The sequence below is a fragment of the Geotrypetes seraphini genome, chromosome 13 (genome assembly GCF_902459505.1).
Source record: "Geotrypetes seraphini chromosome 13, aGeoSer1.1, whole genome shotgun sequence".
Classification (NCBI taxonomy): domain Eukaryota; kingdom Metazoa; phylum Chordata; class Amphibia; order Gymnophiona; family Dermophiidae; genus Geotrypetes; species Geotrypetes seraphini.
In genome coordinates this window covers 42,752,597-42,773,817 of record NC_047096.1, presented here as the reverse complement: position 1 = coordinate 42,773,817, position 21,221 = coordinate 42,752,597, and the positions used below count along the sequence as shown (strand labels likewise).

Here is a 21,221-nt window from a genome sequence, read left to right as displayed (position 1 = left end):
CAGCTGCAAAAATGCAGACTAGATTTGTGGGCTGTTCTAAGCAGAGAGAGAAAGAGGCCAGCTGAGAATACAGCAGGATGAGACTGCAAGAACAGGCAGGTAGGTGAAAGCAGCAATCAATCCTTTGGCGAAGGATGGTCAAGTCATCCATATAAGAAAAGAAGATTAAAGGTATATGGAATGTGCAGCACAGCAGAGATGGGAGAGACAGGATACAGATTTTAAATACTCGAAAGATATTGATATACAACCACATATTTTTCAGAGATGGGGGGAACTGTATAACTAGGCACATGAAATAAGTTTGCAGGATGGTAGACTTAAGGATAACATCAGGAAATACTTTTTCACTGAGCTGGTGGATGTTTGGAATAATCTCCTGGGAACAGTCAGTACCTAAATTCTAAAATGCATGGAATAAGCAAAATTAAATACCATTCACACTGTAAACAGGGCATAGAGAGATGTTAGCTGCATGGAGCAGCAGGTGCAAACCTGGCTGCAAGTATTGCAAATTACCATTTATTCAGAGTCTAATCCAAGCTCAAAAAATTGTACAAATTGGCTGGTGGTATAGTCAGTCCACATCTTTTGCATATGAGGACTGAGGATGGAGCATGGAGGAAAAAAGCATTGGATAATACCTGCTTTATGCTTATATGAGAATTTGATATACCGCATCAGCTAAAAAACAATGAAAAAAAGGTCAAAGCAGCTTACAATGAAGTTTTGAATCAAACTAAAATGGAAAAGTATTTCAAAGTAGAATAGGAAAGATTGCACATATACTTACAACAAGCACATTCTATAGAAACAAAAATAGACAAAGTTAAAATTATAAACCAGGTAAATGCTGTATCACCAAGTTCACGCTCAGGACATGCACGATGACAGCTAGGTAGCAGGTAGATTACATGCCACCTGGAAATTCTGATGTAAATTTAGGCAGGGAAAGTTTGGCTCTGATATCGGGGGTGGGGAGATTATTTCAGAGGGCTGGTCTTAGATGGAACAGGGGGTGTGGATAAGTGGCTCAGTTATGGGACATGTGCTTCAAAGGTAGTATTGGGGAATTCAAAAGAAGGCATCATACAGAGACTGCAGTTGGCTGTATGCATTTATAACTTAATTCTAGAAAAGAATTTGAAAGTTAGTAACTTTCAGGTGTTGTAATGGTTAGAGCAGTGTCTCTCAAACTTTCTCGAGTCATGGCACACTAAAGGTAGTGGCCATGGCTTGAGGCACCCAGAAGGGCGCGGACGTCACTATGAATGCATCACACATATGCATGATATCATCACGTCAACATTTGCACATGTGCAGAGGTCCTCCAGATGGGCCCTGAGATGTCAGTAGGGGGTGCCAGCAGGAAAGAGGGTCAGAGAGAAGGAGAGGCACTGGCGCCAGTTGATTACCTACAGCAATATTTCTCAATTACTTCAAGCTAAGTACCCCTCTAAGTCTAACAAATATCAACTGAGTACCCCAACCACAGACCTCCCTAGGCCCACCTAAGCTCTGCCCCAGACCCATTCCCTTTACTAATTGTAATGCAATTTTTTCCATTAATTGTTCATATACACACAATATACACAGCAGATATAAATTCTCAAAACTGACACATTTCAATCACTATATTGAAAATAAAATCATTTTACCTACCGGCAATCCTCTGCAGGCTGCTGTAATTAGCTTTAAAGGTGAGACCGGGAGGTCAGGGGGGAAGCCGGAGGACTCTAGAGAGATGGGGAAAACATGCAGGCCTTTGGCGAATCGGGCAGTGCTGGCACTGTACCACGTAGGGAAGTCAGCTGGCAGGTGCCTCTCTTCTTCCTCAGTGTGTCTCAGAATCTCAGGAGGCACACTAGTGTGCTTTGGCACACAGTTTGAGATACACTGGGTTAGAGGATGGGACTTGATATACTGCCTTTATATGTGGTTACAATCAAAGCAGTTTACATATTTTAGACAGGTACTTATTTTGTACCTGGGACATTGAAGTGTTAAGTGACGTGTCCAGAATCACAGAGAGCTGCAGTAGGAATTGAACTCACAACCTCAGGGTGCTGAGGCAGCTGCTCAAACCATTAGGTCACTCCTCCACTGTAACTGGGTGACTCTGAGGCTAGCCCACACTATTAGGCTTAGTATAGGGGTAAGAACATAAGCACTGCCTCCACTGGGTCAGACCCGAGGTCCATCTTGCCCAGCAGTCCGCTCACGCGGCGGCCCAACAGGTCCAGGACCTGTGCAGTAGCCCTCTATCTATACCCCTCTATCCCTTTTTCCAGTAGGAAATTGTCAAATCCTTTCTTGAACTCCAGTACCGTACTCTGTCCTATTACGTCCTCTGGAAGCACATTCCAGGTGTCCACCACACGCTGGGTAAAGAAAAACTTCCTAGCATTCGTTTTGAATCTGTCTCCTTCCAACTTTTCCGAATGTCCTCTTGTTCTTGTATGTTTTGAAAGTTTGAAGAATCTGTCCCTCTCTACTCTCTCTATGACCTTCATGATCTTGTAGGTCTCTATCATGTCTCCTCTGAGTCTCTGCTTTTCCAGGGAGAAGAGCCCCAATCTCCCCAATCTTTCAGTGTATGAAAGGTTTTCCATGCCTTTAATCATTCGTGTCGCTCTCCTCTGGACTCTCTCAAGTATTGCCATATCCTTCTTAAGGTACGGTGACCAATACTGAACACAGTACTCCAGGTGCGGGCGCACCATTGCCCGATACAACAGCAGGATGACTTCTCTCGTTCTGGTTGTAATACCCTTCTTAATAATACCCAACATTCTGGATAAAATAGCACATTATTTTCCATACTGTAAGCTTGCATGATTAAATTATTCTGTGGCCAGATTATTTGGCAGATTGGATGGTCTTTATCTGCTGTCATATACTCACCTTACCATGGGACTCTTTTACAAACCTGTAGTAAGTATTGATGTATGCAAAAAATGATATATCATGGGGCACACTGAGGTGTTTTGAGGTAACTTTTCTTTTTTTGAGACGCTTCATTTTGGGCAGCGATTTTTAGTGTATGAACCACACAGGCATTTGTTGTCATCTTCATTTCTTCCGGTTTATTTTATACCTTATTTACCATGGACCCCTGACGAAGGTGTGTTGTCCGAAACACGGATCGTGTCGGGTCCCTTGGTTGGTAATAAGGTTTTGCATTACTGCATTTTAATTTTAATAAATATTACCTGCATCTTGTACACAGTCTGCAGTTTTCGTTTGGTTTTTCCTTCTTGGTGTAATTACTGCAGATTCCGTTGGATTTTTTTCTTGTTGCAAAAAATGATATATCATGGGACACACTGAGGTGTTTTGAGGTAACTTTGGGATGTGTGTATACTACTTACATGCTATAAAATAAAATTTATTTTTTTCATGGTCTGTGTCTGAGGACAGAGAGTGGGCAAGTTCTGTGCTAATCTCTTAGTACAGCTACATTGCTGCATGCTGATTAGCATGTGAGCCTTTAGGGGGAAATTCTGTATAGGACGCCAGTCTCAGCAGCCGCCCAAGAAGTGGCTGAGAATCACAGACTGGGTCCTATACAGAATTGCATCTGCCCTAATGGACAGATGCTTAACCCACCTAACCGCCCTGATTCTCTAACCGGTGACCATGTCACAGGTGCTGCTTAGAGAATTGTACCTGATCTCTTGCCATCAGCTGATAGCGGCAAGGAAATCTCCCTGCCACGATCAGCTGAGCGACCACGGCATGGAACCCCACCACCGCAAACTCAGCTGCCGCCACCCTCGAATCCCCACACAAATGTCTGTGGAAGGAGGAATGCCCACTCCCACCCTGAACCCCCTGCAAATGTCCACTGCAGGAGGGATGTCCACTCCCTCCTGTTATCACTCCCAAACTCCCCAACAAATCCCCTGGCATGAGCCAAACTTTTAAATGAATACTTCTGCTCGGTCTTCACTTTTAAATGAATACGTCTGCTCGGTCTTCACTTGCGAGGCGCCGGGATCCGGCCGTCAGCTGCCGACGAGGGGAAACTTGGAAGACCTGTTTCAAAATTTCGAGTTTACGCCCAGCAATGTCTACGAGGAGCTATCAAGACTCAAGGTGAACAAAGCTATGGGACCGGACAAACTACATCCCAGGGTGCTCAGGGAGTTGAGTGATGTCCTGGCGGAACCGTTATCCGCACTCTTCAATCTTTCCCTAAGTACAGGAAGAGTCCCGTTGGATTGGAAAATGGCTAACGTCATTCCACTCCACAAAAAGGGATGCAGGACAGAGGCTGAAAATTATAGACCGGTGAGTCTCACATCGATAGTGAGTAAACTTATGGAAACACAAATCAAACGCCAATTGGATACGATCCTGAACGAGGAGAATCTACGAGATCCCCATCAACATGGTTTTACGAAGAGAAGGTCATGCCAATCAAATCTGATCAGCTTCTTTGACTGGGTAACAAGAAAGCTGGATATAGGGGAATCCCTGGAGGTCGTGTACTTGGACTTCAGCAAAGCATTTGATAGCGTCCCACACCGTAGGTTATTGAGCAAGATGGATTCGATGTGACTGGGTGAAACATTAACCGCATGGGTTAGGGACTGGCTTAGAGGTAGACTTCAAAGGGTAGTGGTAAACGGTACTCTCTCCGATACAACGGAGGTGATCAGCGGAGTGCCGCAGGGCTCGGTCTTGGGCCCGATCCTATTTAACATCTTCGTAAGAGACTTGGCTGAGGGGCTTTGAGGTAAAATTACATTATTCACCGATGATGCCAAACTATGCAACATAGTAGGCAACCGCACAACAGATGAAAGCACAGTGCCCGACAAAAGCTCAATGCCCGACAGTATGACGCAGGACCTACTCCTGCTGGAGCATTGGTCAAAGACTTGGCAACTAAGTTTCAATGCCAAAAAATGCAAGGTCATGCACCTTGGCGGCAAAAAACCATGCAGAACTTACACCCTAAATGGTGAGATCCTAGCAAGGAGGACTGTAGCAGAATGTGACTTGAGAGTGATTATTACTGAAGACATGAAGACTGCCAATCAAGTGGAGAAAGCTTCATCCAGGGCTAGACAAATCATGGGCTGTATCCGTAGAAGTTTCGTCAGCCGTAAGCCCGAGGTCATAATGCTGTTGTACAGATCCATGGTGAGACCCCATCTGGAATACTGTGTACAATACTGGAGGCCGCATTATCAAAAAAATGTGCGGAGAGTTGAGTTGGTTCAGCGAATGGCCACCAGGATGGTCTCAGGACTCAAGGATCTCCTGTATGAGGAATGACTGGGTAAGTTGCAGCTGTACTCACTCGAGGAACGCAGAGAGAGGGGAGACATGATCGAGACATTCAAATATGTCACGGGTCGTATCGAGGTGGAAGAGGATCTCTTTTTCCTTAAAGGACCCATGGCAACAAGAGGGCATCCGTTGAAAATCAGGGGTGGGAAATTTCATGGTGACACCAGAAAATATTTCTTCACCGAAAGGGTGGTTGACCGCTGGAATAATCTTCCACAACAGGTAATTGAGGCCAGCAGCGTGCCAGATTTTAAGAAAAGATGGGATTGGCATGTGGGATCTCTTCATGGAGGTAGTTAGAGGGTGGGCCATTAGTGTGGGCAGACTAGATGGCCTGTGGCCCTTTTCTGCCGTCATTTTCTATGTTTCTGTGTTTCTATTCTCTCCTGCTGCCAACCACCGGAACTCCCCTCACCCAGCGACACCGCCTCAGAGCCCCCCCCACCTGTAGACCCCCCCTACACATCCCTAACTAGTAGATACCCTGGCACTCCCCAGCACCCCCCCTCCCCTACATTTTAAGGTGAAAGTCCAGCCGGAGGGATGCATACACCCTCCGGCCGGTAGGTCTGCCACTCCAAAATGATTGGCCTTCCCCTTCGCGGTGCATTCAGGGTTGCCTAAGGTTCCAACTGTCAGGGAGGGGCCTAAGGTTCCAACTGTCCTTGATGCTTAAGGCATTTCGGTCAAATGGAGCCTTAGGCCCCTCCATGATGCATCCCAGAATGCACCAGGAAGGGGAAGGCCCACCATTTTGGAGTGGTGGACTTACCGGCTGGAGGGTATATGCATCTCTCTGGCAGACTTTCAACTTAAAAGGTATGGGAGGTTTGGGGGTGCTGGGGGTCTACCTGTTAGGAGGGTGCTGGGGGTTCTATAGGTGGGGGGATGCTCTGGAGGGAAGGTATTGCTGAATGTTGGGGAAGTTCTGAAGGGTGATGGCAGGAGGGAGTGGGCATCCCTCCTGCCGGGGGATTTGTTGAAGGTTTTGGAGGTGGCAATAGGAGGTTGTGGGCATTCCTCCTGCTGTGGACATTCATGGGGGTTTCAGAGGTGGCATCCTTTATGCCACAGACATTCATGGGGATTCTGGGTGGCAGGAGGAGGGGAGAGGGAGAGGGAGTGGGCATCCCTCCTTCCGCGGATATTTGCAGGGGATCTGGGGGTGATGGCGGTAGGGAGTAGGTATCCTTCCTGCTGCTGAAATTTGCAGGGGGGGGGGATCGGGGATGGCGGTACAAAGGAGTGGGCATCCTTCCTTTGCGCCGCCGACTTCACAGCTGGCGTGGTTCCCTGCCACGGCTGCTCAGCTAGTTGTGGCAGGGAGATTTCCTTGCCTGGATCAGTTCAGTGGCCATGTTTATTTGAATGCTGGCCTACATTTCAGGTGTCTATCATGGCCCTAGGGAGAAGTTTAGAGCTGTTTAAGCTCGCCCAAGGTCACTTCAGGGCAAAACCATGCCCACGCTCAGCCTTGGGCGAGCTTAAGTGTCCTGACGCGCCTCTCTGTACCCATGACATACACCTACAGTGTAGGTGGCATGCCTCGGGGTTTGTTTGTTTTTTAAAGAAAATGTGTGTCCCGATTGGCTGGTTAGACAGCAGTAACTCATCTACCGCTGCTTACAATCGAGATACCATTTATAGAATCTGCCCTTTACTGCCTACAAAATGGGTAGCAGTAAGAGCTTACATGCTAATCTGCTTTAATGGCAAAATTAGCACTTGTTCTCTATCAAAGCTCTTCTTACTTGAGATAACTATCCACATCAACAATATCTTACACCTCAAGCTCTATCTTTTAGACATACAAACTTTAGAAGCTCAGCGGCACAACTAACAAAACTAATGTGTTGACTTTTTATTTGGACATAGGGGAATAGGCTTGAAAAAGTGAGAAGCAAAATATGTTGGCTTTAACTCTGGCTTTCAAGACCACGAAGCTAAGTGTTATTTATTCTTGAATAAGAAATTGAAGTATTTCATAAAAAGAGTTACATAGAACCGATGAAGAGATGACACGTGATGCTTAGGGCAATGAGTGAAACGAGCCCAGAGTTGTGCCACTGAGGTTTTAAAGTTTGTATGTCTAAAACATAGAGCCTGAGGTGTAAGAAAATTAGCACTTGGCCATTGATCCCAAAAAAAGAGGAAATTCTGCTTTTTTATACCAGTGGCCTTAGCGTGTGGGAAAGACCTGCATAAGGGCATGATAAGGCCACTTTTTACTGCTATTTGGTAAAAGGTCTCCTAAGTTCCTATGTTACGATGAATTATGTGAGCATTCAAGTCTAGACAGTCAACTAAATATATCTGTTGCACAAACAGTGTGAAGTAAAACTAGACAGACAGGGAATGTATGAACAGTGATTGCGGAATAATTCTGGGGAATTGAAGAAGGGTATAAAAGGCAATGACAAGGCAACATTCTTAAGTTATAGTGTCCCAGAGTGCTGTAATACAATGACCTCATTAATGCCCTGGAGACCAGAAAAGAATCAGAAGTTAACATTAAGTACATCAGAAAGGAAAAGGAAGGTAAAGAGAATGAAAAGTCACAGGGCCAATGAGGAAATTGAAACACAAGGAAAGAACTGGGACACGTTTCCACTGATATGTAGAAAGTTGGACACCTGAAAAGCAGGAAGCAATGGTGAGAACAGGTAGGAAAGGAGATGCCACCCTTGAGACAGTCATTATGATCTCACCCACATGTAGCATTAAATACAATTCAGAAAGGGATGTCCGTTGGTACAAAACAAATTTCATGTTTTGAATTTATTTGATATGCTGCCTATTAGAGAACTATCTGGGTGGATTAAGGAGTACCAGAGTGACCAGGGGTAAGATCTTGCATGAGAAACTGATTACTATCCTTGACTGCCACCACAGATTTAATAGACTCTGTTCAATAGGTCCGGGATATATCTTATTGCTTAGACTTGCACACTTTCAGAATGTGTTTACAAAACCTAGGGACTCTCTTACTAAGCGGTTCTATAATTTGCTGTTCATTTGGCTTTGCACCCAAAGGTAGAGTGTGCTAACAGCAAAATTAGTGCACCAGTGTATATGGGACATTTTCAGCATGCTGACTATTTAGTCACGTGCTTTCATTGTAATTAATGCATGACCATTAGCGCCTAGTTAGCCTGGAAGCACTAGGGACCAGTTTGGGCACCTAAAGTTGGGTGCCTATTGCATATCTATCACTTAGGCTCCCGTTACTGAATCGTTCTGAGTGGCATCTAACATAAAACTGAGGCATCTGTAATGTAGGCCATGGTTTTAAAGACCTATATTATAGGCGCCTAAGTGCTTTAGAGAATCATGCCTAGTGTAGCCTAAGGGGCTCATAATCGAAAGAGAAAAACGTCCAAAAACCGGCCTAAGTCGGCACTTGGATGAACATTTCCTAAATACGTCCAAGTGCCGATACTAAAAATGGGTTTTGGACGTATTTCTAAATGACCTATGCCTTCATAGTACCGCTGAACGACAAACGGGGCGTTTCGGGAGGAGTGTCGAGGGTGGGAGTAGGGCGAGATGTGGGCCGGCTTAGACTTAGTTGTACAGCATGTATAACCGAAAGTTATACAACCCATGATCGACGGAATTTGGATGTTGTGACTTAGACCATGTAAAACATGGTCTAAGTCACAAAAACCCACCTAAACTCACCAGATAAGCACTGCAAACACATAACACAGACCCCCACACACTACCCCAGTGATCATCAACCCCCTCACCCCCATAAAAATATTAATCACACCTTTAAAATTCAGCCTCCAGACCATTATCACCTGGACACCTGGCTTAGGAAAGCCTAGTCGTCCAACAGCTTAAGTTGTCTTGGGGTGGGTTAGGGACTCACGGAGAGGAGGACCCATGCCCATAAGCCCCTGTAATCACTGCATTGCTACTGAAACATGTGCACTCTCATATACACCCCCCAAAACCCTTTTGTACTGATATATAAGTGGTTCCTGCAGCCATAAGGACTATTAGGGTGGTAGATAAGTGGGTCTAGGGTTTGGGGGGGCTCACCATGACCTATAAGGGAGCTGTAGTGAGATGATGACATGGCACCCTTTTTGTGAAGTTCACAGCAGTGCCCTGTAAGGTACCCCACTATTTAGGTAGCATGTCTGGGTGTTCAGTCTATCACTTTGCAGACCCCTCCCACGTCCAACAGGGCTTGTTCTAGGTGTTTTGGACTTGGACGAAAAGTTGAAAGGAAATGTGGTATAAAAATGGATGCTTTAGCAACCTGGACGATCAGAACGGCAGGACGTATAATTAGACGATTTTCGAAAGTAAAAAAATTTTGGACATATTTTTCGAAAATGTGTCCTAGGCTGTTTTTTACTTTGGATGACTTGCGAGTTGGACGTAAACGGACTTAGATGTCCCTTTCGATTATTCCCCTCCACGTCTTTCTCCACTCCTAAACACGCCTACTATGGTGTTAAGTGCTGATAGGTGCCAAGTGATAGGCACCTATCTTTTGTAAAATCGCACCTAAGAAGATAGGCAACTATCTCCCAATTAATTTTTTATTTTTATTTTTCAAATATGAGCTTATTGAAGTCAATTTACTAATTAAGTTTGGCACCTAACTATAAACACCTTTTATAGAATTTCCCCCTTAGTGCACCACCTAAGGAGGTGCTAAAAGCATCTGCGTTAATATAAAATGTGGTACTTAGCATCCAGGAAATACCGCATTCTAACACCAAATCTTGGGTTCGCCCTTTCTCCGCCCATATCCTGCTCACTTGCACACTATACTTGTGGCACCAATATTAGCACATGGAAAATCTATAATTAGTGTTGTGGTTTTGTGCTATCCGCTTTTCACTTGACAACCACTTAACTTGGTTTAACAAAAGGGTCCTTTAAATAGCTTTGTCCAAGAATACATTTTTATACTATTGCTGAAAACTTAGATACTTTAGAGACTTAAATAAAGATCTATTCACTTTCCGTCTCCCTTTGCCTTTGTATACAATGATATAGAAAGGTCCAAAAATTGTTTTTCCACCTCATTTATCCCAGTCACCACCTGCACATGCATTATTCTGTACAGACATATTAGTACTGTTCTTTAGAGTGTTTGAGGTTTTACCATGATAGGTATATCTGCCTTTCAGCTGTCAGTTTTGATTCAGTAGAGCTGACAACTAACTTAAGTGCTCTGGCTTCTTAGCTGAACACAACCCCTAGGAGTTCCCTTGCCTTTCATCTCCAAGAGAATACCAGAGTTATGATGGGAGGTGGAGGGAGGGAAATTCTCCCCTGTCTTTAAAAGGAAATCACTTCAGAAACAAATGTATCCTCTGTGCTGAGATATGTGATTGGTTTGTGTTCTGCTAGTGATAACATGCTGATAACTTCATTGTACACCTTTGTGTTGTTAGAAGTGCCAAATCACTGTCATGCTCAAGTGCATTCCTGTGAGCCTATGTCAATAAATGGTGGCTACATTTAGTCAGGCCAACATGAAAAGCTTGTGTTAAAAATTTGTGTAATTCTATTTTCCCCCTTACTCTTCTTTTCTATATATAAGCTCATGTAAACCTTTTCCTTTCTCTTCTTATATTTAAGCTCTTGTAAACCGTGCTGAGCTCCACTTCCATGGAGATGATGCGGTATATAAACTTAAGGTTTAGTTTAGTTTAGTTTAGATCTTCAGTGCAAGTATTCTTATTTTATTGTGTTGATTTTAGCGGATAGGAGAGGCTCCAGCCTGGTGAAACTCAGCTCAATGGGTCATTCCCAGATATTCAGTGGCACTTAATTATACAGTGCCACTGATTATCCCCTCTGTCAGCTGGATTGGGGATTGAATCGGGGAAGAGCTGGCAGTTATGGTGGCTACGGCCATATTTAGTGTTGGTGCACACATAGCTAAGCAGGAAGATAGGATGGCATAAAAGGAAGTCCTATCTTTGCCCATTGAACTATGCAGACACTGATACTGAATACCACCTGATCTGGATATTCAGCCTTTGTATACATGCAGATCATCATAAATTAGACCTGGATATTCAGGGGCAAATTCTATAAACAGCATCCCGATTGTAGGTGGCGATAGGCATCTTACCACTTTTTAACCAGCCAATCGGGACACATGTTGTTGTTTTTTTAAACACCCCGAGGCAGGCAGCCTACATTTGTAGGCATTTTCACAAGCCTAGGGAGATGTGTAGAGCTGCCTAAGCTTGCCCAAGGCTAGGTGTGGTTGTGGTTTCACACAGAAGTGGTTTTAGGCGAGCTTAGGTGGCCCTAGGCATCTCCCTAGGGCTGTGATAGGTGCCTAAAATGTAGACCAGCAAAATGCTGATCTACATTTCAAATAGATGTGGCCACTAAGCCGATCACAGCAAGGAAATCTCCACCATGGGGGTGGCCTAAGGGATCTGGCCAAGCAGAATATTAGGCTGCTTCCAGTGTATCCCAGAATGCACTGGGAGAGAGGCCTAAGACTCTGGTTTGCCCAGGTGCCTAAGGCTCCTCCTATGGGAGGGATCTTAGGCACCTGGGCCAATCAGGGCCTTAGGCCCCTCCCTGGTGCATTCCAGGATGCACCAAGAAGGCAAAGACCCGCCATTCTGTAGAAGCGGGCATACCAGCAGGAGGGAGTGGGTATCCTTCTTTTCAGCCATCAGAGAAAGGTACAGGGTGTTCGGGGGGTGTCAGGGGGATCTTGGGGGGGGAGGTGTTCAGAGGATTATGGGGCCAGTGGCAGGAGGGAAGTGAGACTTGAAATTTTGGGGATAAAATATGTCAAACCACAATTCACCTTACCCTGAGACTTCTAAACTAGGTGTCCAAGGACCTCCTCACCAGGCACTCCAAGTTCACAATGCCCAACAAAGAGAGATCATCAAACCAGAGAGCTCCCAAATCAGTTGTTTCCACAAGAGGGAAACATCATCTATGCATCTTTTTCTACTCATCTTCCAGTAAAATGGTGGAAGTTTAGCAGATGTCATTCAGCACAAACCATTCTATAAAGGAGAGAAAGATACACTCTTCTTTAAAACTTCTCTTAGGGTTTGGTTAACATCCACAAGGAATAGTGTCTTTTTGCATGTGGGTCTTTCCTGTGAAATAAGTTAATTAGTGAGCTCAGAGATTTGAATAATTAGGAATCTTTGTTCAGCATTACGGCAAAATTAGATTCCAAGCCAGATTCAGTTTCAGATCAGTTGTCAACTCTATTTAAAGTGGTATAGCAAATTAAAAAAATCAAATTCAAATAATTTACAAGATGGTGGGTGATAGAAGAAGATGCATAAAGGGTGCCTCTCCAGATTTAGGTACGTATTGTTGACCATAAGAAGGTGGGTTGGACCTTTCTGGTTCAAGAGTCTTCCTGTGTTTGGGGTCCTGGGCCAAGGGTGGCCTAACTTGGAATGCCTTGATAAGGGGTGTCTTGAGATCTGGGAGCCCTGGGTCAGGGTATATGAGGCCTATGATTCTCAATTTAGAGATGCCAAATCCAGGTGTCCCCAACTTGAACGTTCCCGCATCTATTCAGACTAATTATAACATTGATGGCAATGGAAAGAATTTCACCTCTTAAGATGAGGTAAATTCTTACCACTATAGGGGAAGTAAACAACTGCACAAATCTTTAGTGTACAAATAATTCCATATGCAGTCATTAGTATGCATTTCCATACTAATTGCACTGATATTAATGCAGCGGATTGCTTCCAGTTTTGCATCTGTATTTTTTGTACTTTACTATTCTTATTACATCAGGGCTCATAGTCAAATGCGTGCATGACAAATGCGTGTAAAATGCGCGCAGGATATTTGCCCGCAGATATAGAACACGCAAAGTTCAAACTGTGCCAGCTCAGTCATCTGACTGATCCAGCAGGCCAAAGGATGACTGGTGTGAGTGTTGTCTTTTGAGTCGGGGTTTTGCAGGGATAGGCACTATGTTATCCATTAAACGACAAAATTTTATGGGGTCCAGCAGGGGACATGGACTGTTCTTGTGATTGGGATGTTCCGAGAGCGCAGATGAGAGTTACTTGTAGCTTTATGTTCCCCCCCATTATGGGTCATTTTGGCTCGTCTGTGGTTCTTTTACCTTTTTCGTTGCCTATATTACAGTCTTCTCCCCATTCTTGTGCTCATTGATGGTGTGGTTGATTGTATTGTATTGCATTATTCATTGCCGAATTTGGCTTGATTCTGTTTTTCTTGTACATATCTTTTGTATGCCCATTGTTACCCTGGTTGACCTCAATAAATATGATATACAAAAAAAAAAAGAACACGCAAGACAATTGCACGCAAGATAGGTGCGCATGGACAAATATACGCAGGTCTACATCATGCTAGACAACAGCGCGCAAGACAAATGCACACAGGACTATTGCACGTAAGACAAATGCACGCAGGAGAAACGCGTGGGAATGGGCGCAGATATATGCTCGCTTACAGGCAAAAAAAGATTGTTTTCGATCTAACTTTTTTAATATTGTGTTTCCAAGCTCCTGGTGCAGCCTTTGATGCTATTAACGTGCATATAACATAACTTTAAAACATTAAGCCCCATTCTAAATTAAAGATATTGTAATATGAATATACCTGGAAATGTAGAAGTTGTAGCTTTCTTACCATCAACAATGCCTGCTACAGACAAAGTTCTAGCGAGATACCACTCACCAAGAACAATACTTGCAACAAAGTCATGCAGAGAAAGAAGGGTGTGCTGGTCTCAGCACATAAAAAGAGTACATAACCATAGTAACGAAAATGCACTCACGTAACCCAGCGATATAAAAGTCACGTACATAACCATAGTAACGAAAAAAGCAAATAACTCATGTAACGTTGCAACGTGTCCCTTTACATCATAGTTGTCTTTTGTGTGTAAACGTAGGATGTGCGTACATCATGCGTACATTTCTGGCACGCATACAGCATTAATATTGCATGTAATTGTCTCGTGCGCTTTTTGTCATGCGCACGATTGTCTCACACTCATTTAACATGCACGCGATTATGTTGCGTGCATTTGTCTTACATGTAATTTTGTTGCACGTAATTGTTTCGCGTGCATTTGTCTTGTGCTCGATTGTCTGGTCACAAATATCTGCGCGAATTTGTCTTGCGCGTATTTGACTTGCCACCTTACTTCAGAGGTAACCACAGAGTACAGAAAACCAGCACTGCATGAAAAGTAAACCACTGCGCTGAGCTCATCCTGGGTAAAGACATATGTCGACTCTGTTGCCATCAACGAAGACATTTGGTTTACACTTTTGCAAGATCCCTCCAAATTTTATAAAAAATTCTTAACCTAGTTTAGACTGTCTGGAGCTGTCCACAAAGTGCTACATATGAAAAAGAAGCTAGCGTGGATTGCAGTTGTCTAATTGCAAATGTTCAAATCAACAAGGACAGATATTTGTTACACTCTTATTTATTCAGGTTATGATCTATGTGTGCATACTCAAAAAAATTAGAGCCATGCTACTGTACGTTCTAGCACTAATCTGTTTTGCTTGTGTGTTTGTTTGTTTTTTAATTCTCAGAAGAAACAACGGCAGCTTTGACACCTTTGAAAGGTTGGTAAACTCACTCCCCTGTCTTTTACGGAATCCTCATCTCCCTTTCCCCATCGTACCCCACTTTCCTTCTAAATCTTACCACTAACCTCAACAGGGAAAAGCTGTGGCTAACTCCATAAAACTATTAGCTATAACAACATTGCTTTTCCCGTTTTCTCTTGAGTATCTGTAGCTCTTTGCAATCTCTGTAGCTGCCTTGTTGTTTATGTTATAGCACTCTTGTGGGGTTTTTTTTTAATTACATAATTTACATTGTGCCAGTCATGCATGTGTTGGTGTGCATAAAGCATCTATTGCTAGCCCTAATCCAAGCTCCTTTTTATAGCTCTAAAATAGCCTTGGGACACTGGAGGAGAGAGGCTTAGAATTTAAGGCAGGAGAGTGACGAGGTTGCAAATGTGATCTGAACACAGAAAGAGGGACTGTAAATTTAAATGACAGAGGGTCTGTGTCTTTACCACCAGGGCCAAAATGTAGGATTAAGAAAAAAAAAAGGAGAGAAGGGAGAAGGACACTTATCCCCCAATTCTATATATGGTGTTCAAAATTGCACACACGCTTGTGGACGTGTACCCGATTTGCACTAGAGAGTGACACGGAAACAAAGATTCATCTCTGTCCCCTCACCGTCACCACATTTTCATCCCCATCCCTTCACCCTCCCTGCAGTGAAGCACATTTTTCATCTCTGCCCTTTCACCACCTCTGCATTTTTCATCCGTGGTCCTTCACATCCACGCAGCCTTAATTTTCTTCCCTGCATCTCCCCGCACACAGTCGAAAGATGATAGACCTAAGGCATTGCAAATAAACATTTTGTTCCATATTCTATAAATGGCGTCTTGCTTTAGGCGTCAGTAGGTATTATACCAGTACCTATTTTAAGAGCAAAATGCTGTTTTTTAAAAACCTTTTAAAACAAATTTCACAGCGCCATAAAAAAGCGACACCGGAAGGGCACCTACATAGGTGCTTTATTGTGCCTAACACCACTGTAGGCATTGCTTATGTTCTTATGAGAGTGGTAGAAATCTGGAATGCTCTTCTAGAGGCTGTTATACGGGAAAGCACCCTCCAGGGATTCAAGGAAAGGTTAGACAAGTTCCTGTGAACCAGAACGTACGCAGGTAAGGCTAGATTCAAATAGGGCACTGGTCTTTGACCTAATGGCCACCACGTAAGCGGACTGCTGGGCACAATGGACCACTGGTCTTACCCAGCAGCGGATATTCTTATATTGGTGCAAGTCATGTGAAAGATAGGTGCCAGAAATGTAGACTTGAAAACCCTGGCCTACATTTCTGGTGCCTACCTTTCTCAGAGGTATGATTCTCTAAATGACATCATCATGTGAGTCACATGCGAATGGCTGCTGCTTTTAAGGCGGTGGCTGAAAACAGCACTGCTTAGAAAATCTGGGCCATATAGTTGTTGGGGTGGTTTTTTTTTCCTAACTTCTATTTTGATTGAAAGAACATCAATGAAAGTACAACTTATGAGGCATGCTGGCCTGAGTTCCGCATTGCACACAAAAAACCAAACATCAGGACCGAGCTGACATGAGCACAAATTTTCTGTTACCTTACTTTGTGAGTATTTCTTCGGATACATTACAGACATGCATACACACATATAAACACTTGCAAAGAAGTTGGAAAAAATTCCACAAGCAATACTCTGCATGCTTTCTCTACTTACTTGCCTGAAGTTTATAGCTACTCTGAGTAAAAGCCAGATACCGTCCTCAAACTACTATAATTTAGCACATACATTCTGTAATTCCTTATACAGTATAATCTTGTTATAATGGACTTCAAGGGACCTGGAAAAACAGTCCGTTATATCCAGAGTCCGTTATATCCAGAGTTGCATTTTTTTTTTTAAACTTTATTTAGGTCAACTTGAAATAATGTACAATCAATGAATAATAGTCACTGCACAAGCATATCAGCAACATCAATAACAAAGCTCAGCAAAACATTGGTATGGCATGAAATGATTGCAAAACCAGAACACTAAAAGATGTTCTTTCTTTTTTTTTTAATCTTTATTGATTTTCCAAACTATCAAAGTGCAATAAACAATTGTACATAGAATAATTTTGTTAGAAAAAGCACATTTATCATTCAGAAATACATGAACAATCATTTTTACTCCCTCCCACCCACCCAAATGACTAATCAAGAAAAACATAAATATATAGGTTCCTTCAATAACCTTTCCTAAATTAATCTCTGTAAAAATCAAACCCAACCCACCCACCCACCCCTAAAGCATTATGTGAAACAAATATACTTTGTCATTTTCTCTGGGCTGCATTTTGATACTATATCACTGGCACGCCATGTGCCTTGTAGGCGGAGCCAAACAAAACTACAGTTAAAAGTGGCTCTGGGGACCAAATTGGTTGTCCGTTATATCAGAAAGTCCGTTATATGCGAGTCCGCTATATGCGATGATTTTCTGTATGTTTATGAAGGCACATGGCCGGGACCAGCGAACCTTGTCCGCTATAGACGAGGTTCCATTATAAGCGAGTCCGTTATAACGAGATTATACTGTATTGTAAATTACCTTGAACCTGTTTAGGGATAGCACGACTCAGAAGTACTAGATTATTGTAATCTCAATAATATGAGACATCAGAATAATTCTACAAAGCCACATTAAAGGTTTGGACCACAGGCCGGCAAAGTAAATGCTCAAATTCTCATAGAATCCCTACGTGCCTCGGAACATTTACCTCAACGGCACCCCTACCGCGGCTTTGTAAAAGGAGCCCAGAATTTGTTAGCAACCTTCACCAGTCTGAGTTGGCTTTACTCGTCATAAGGACAGCATCCTTTAGAATACAGAGCAGTTCACGTTTGAAATACACAGCTTTTCCCACTATTATTTGGAAAGAAAATGTACCAATTCATGACTGTGTGCTGCATTCCATACACAGAGCATCAATTTCCTTATGTATAACATTACGCTTTGTGAGGCAGTTATTGACCAAAGTCTGAGCAGAGCACACATACCAGTGCAGGGTCATATAAATTCAAAGCAATGGGCACATCAGTTGATGCTTCAGATAACGGCAGGCAATTGGGCCTTTTCACAGCTGTTGCTATTAAATGGATGCTATAGTAACATCCACAATGAAGCAGATGGTCACATGGCGACAGTTACCATGCAGTGCAAAGAGTCAGATGCAAAAATGTATGCACTAAAGCAAATGAGCTACATAAAAAACACAATTATCCTTCACTCTTAGGCAATCCCTAGAATCTCCCAAACAGCTTTCAGGGTCAAATTGGTGCTTGTTACCGGCAGACCCATCCTAACTGCAAGCACAGCTCCCAAATCTAAGGGGTATGCAACTGGCAGAGCAAAGATATTTATCGCAATGCTTCCCGCCTTCTGGTGGCGGCAAAGCACCCAAACTGGTCCGAGGAAGAGGTGGGCAAGCAGGCACTGTTTGAATTTGAAGCCTCGGCCTGCGACTTCATGGTCCAGACTCTGCAGCATGCCAAAAACTTTTGTCCCCGACAGCTGTGGGGCTACTACCTCTTCCCAGACTGCTACAATCATGACTACATTAAGAATCCCGACACCTACATAGGCCACTGCCCAGATGTGGAGGAGAGCCGCAATGACCAGCTAGCGTGGCTGTGGAAGGAGAGCATGGCCCTTTACCCTTCTATCTATCTGGACAAAATGCTGGCCTCTTCTGAGAATGGACACAAGTTTGTGCGTTCCCGTGTGAAGGAAGCCATGCGCATAGCTAACAAGCACCACGAGGACTACTCACTGCCTGTGTTTGTGTACACGAGGCCTACCTACAGCCGCAAGCTTGAGTTGCTAAGTGAGGAGGACTTGGTCTCCACCATAAATGAGAGTGCTGCACTGGGAGCTGCTGGGGCCATCTTCTGGGGTGATGCTGACTACACGAAGAGCAAGGACACCTGTCAAATGATTAAGAATTACCTGGAAGAGGACCTGGGTCGCTGCATTATGAACGTCACCACAGCAGCTCAGCTTTGCAGCCAGACTCTGCAGTGGTAATGGGCGTTGCTTGCGGCAGGAGAACCACAGGTCGCCGGCCCTGAAAGCCGAGGGTCAGCTGTCCGCTATGGACATTAAGAACTTCAGAGTCCAGTTTCGGTGCCAGTGTTATGTGGGTTGGCATGGACGGAGCTGTGAGCTGAGTGATCCGATGAAAAGGTGGAGCAGTGGCCCATGATGCCCATGCCGTGGCACTCTTAACATCAGTCCTGCTATTCTGTTTAGTCAGACTTTGAGCAAGCAGCAGAGACCGGGACGCTGTCATGTGGCTCCAGGTTGAGGTATTGGGAGTGAGGGGGCCTTAGACCCTGCTGCCAAGGACTGAGGCACATAGTAGACACAAAAATACCTCTCCCATTTACTACCACAAAGCACCCCAGCCTTTTTCAGACTGCAAAAGAGAAAACATGGAAACTTATTTAAAAACAAAGCTTAAAAAGTCCATTGGTTGGTTGTGTTTTTCGATCTTTTATTTTGATTTATTTGGGAATTTTATACAATCAAACTGAAGAGGGAGGGTAGAAAAGGGTAATATAGAGGTGCAGGTTTTAAGGGATGAGTACAGGGTACAGAGCCCATTGCTTCCAAATCCTATACTTGGAATCTGCATGTGTTTGGTGGTTTGTAGCCTAGAAGTGAGGTAGTGGTAGGGTTGCTGGATATCCGGATTTACCCAGACATGTCTTCTTTCAGAGGACTGTCCAGGTGTCCAGCCGGGTTTTCAAAACCCGGCAGTTTGTCTGGGTTTGGAAAAGCTTTGAGCTTGGGGCCATGTCTGGAGGGTCTTTGCACATGTGTGGATGAGACACAATGGCATCACACGTATGCACGCTTGCATATGACATCATTTGTCGCAGAAACCATCCAGACGCAGCCCCAAAGAGACAAGGTTTGTGTAGGGCTGGGGTTGGGAGTGGGGCTATCCATTCTCTTTTTGTGAAGGAACAAATTCTGGTAACCCTAGATAGTGGTGTCAGTTCAGTGAATTGGTCCACTTTGCAGACTTAAAAGGTAAGGTTTGACTTAACTAGAGTCTAAGCCTTGAAATGGAACTGGTCCCAGCTACCTAAAGAAACACCTGATCAGAAATAACACCTGATCAAGACCAAGGAGAACACAGGCTCTCTTCACTCATCCCCCAGCAAAAGGCATACAAAGCAAAAAACTATATGACGAATTACTAGCCACCAGAGCAGCGAAAATAGACTGCCACCTCTCCAAGCTACTGACCAAGACAACCAACTACAAAACATTCAGGAAAGAACTGAAAACTATACTTTTCAAAAAATTTGTCAAATGAGCTAATCAAAAACCTTAGAAACCCTCCCCCAAAACCCATCGCTCATGCTAGTCTTCAATTCGTTTAAGCTCACTCTATCAACTCTGTAAGCTCCCTGGGAATGCCCAGGCCAACTCTTTTTGTAAACCGCCTAGAACTGAAAGGTATTGGCGGGATAGAAAACACGAATGTAATGTAATAATTCTGCCTGATATGAAAAAATGTGTACTTACATATTCTATAAATTTATTTTGTGTTTGATGGTCATTGAAATTGAAACTCCCTGGAATTGATATTAATAGTCAACCTAATTTAAGGTGTCATTTATAGAATATGAGCCCCTCCTCTTCTCATTTTATTTTTATTTATACATTGTAATTTAAAAACTTGCTCTTCCCTTTTCTCCCCTATGTCTCATACCCTTTGTAATTAAGTCTTTGTATCGATCTTATTCCCCCATCTTTATTTTTTGCTTTTAATATATATAATTTTTTTTAAAATATATATTTAATTTGTATTTCTTACTATTGTAAACTGACCAGATACTTGTGATGGTCGGTATATCAAAATATTAATAAACCTGAAACTTGAAACTACTATGGAGTCTCATATTAAGAAAGTAGCTTTGTCTGTTTATTTCCACCTACATAGGCTAAGAGCAATTTGAAGATATTTTTTTTTATCAGCAGGTAATGTTGCTAAGTACGCCTTAGGAAAACAGATGGGAATTATGCAGAATCGGATTCTGATAAAGCCAAACTACTAAATGAATACTTTTGCTCAGTCTTTACTTGCGAGGCGCCGGGGACCGGTCCACAGCTGCAGGCAAGGCAAACCTCGGAAGACCCGTTTCAATATTTCAAGTTTACATCCAGCAGCGTCTACTGCGAACTATCAAGACTCAAGGTGAACAAAGCCATGGGACCGGACAATCTACACCCCAGGATTCTTAGGGAGTTGTGTGATGTCCTGACGGAACCGCTATCTGTGCT

General features: G+C 43.5%; 2 protein-coding genes across 2 annotated transcripts in view; both read left to right on the top strand.

Annotated features, from left to right (window-relative positions):
- LOC117347237 (neurotrimin-like) overlaps nucleotides 1-21,221 on the top strand; it is a 751,522-nt gene that overhangs the window by 719,958 nt on the left and 10,343 nt on the right. The window contains exon 7 of the mRNA XM_033917886.1: nucleotides 14,865-14,897. Within this exon, the coding sequence (XP_033773777.1) occupies nucleotides 14,865-14,897 (33 nt within the window). The remainder of the gene's footprint in view (nucleotides 1-14,864; nucleotides 14,898-21,221) is intronic.
- LOC117347537 (hyaluronidase-2-like) lies at nucleotides 18,044-19,128 on the top strand. The gene is given in 3 exon segments (XM_033918622.1): nucleotides 18,044-18,104; nucleotides 18,256-18,937; nucleotides 18,939-19,128. Coding segments are annotated over 3 exon segments (933 nt in total).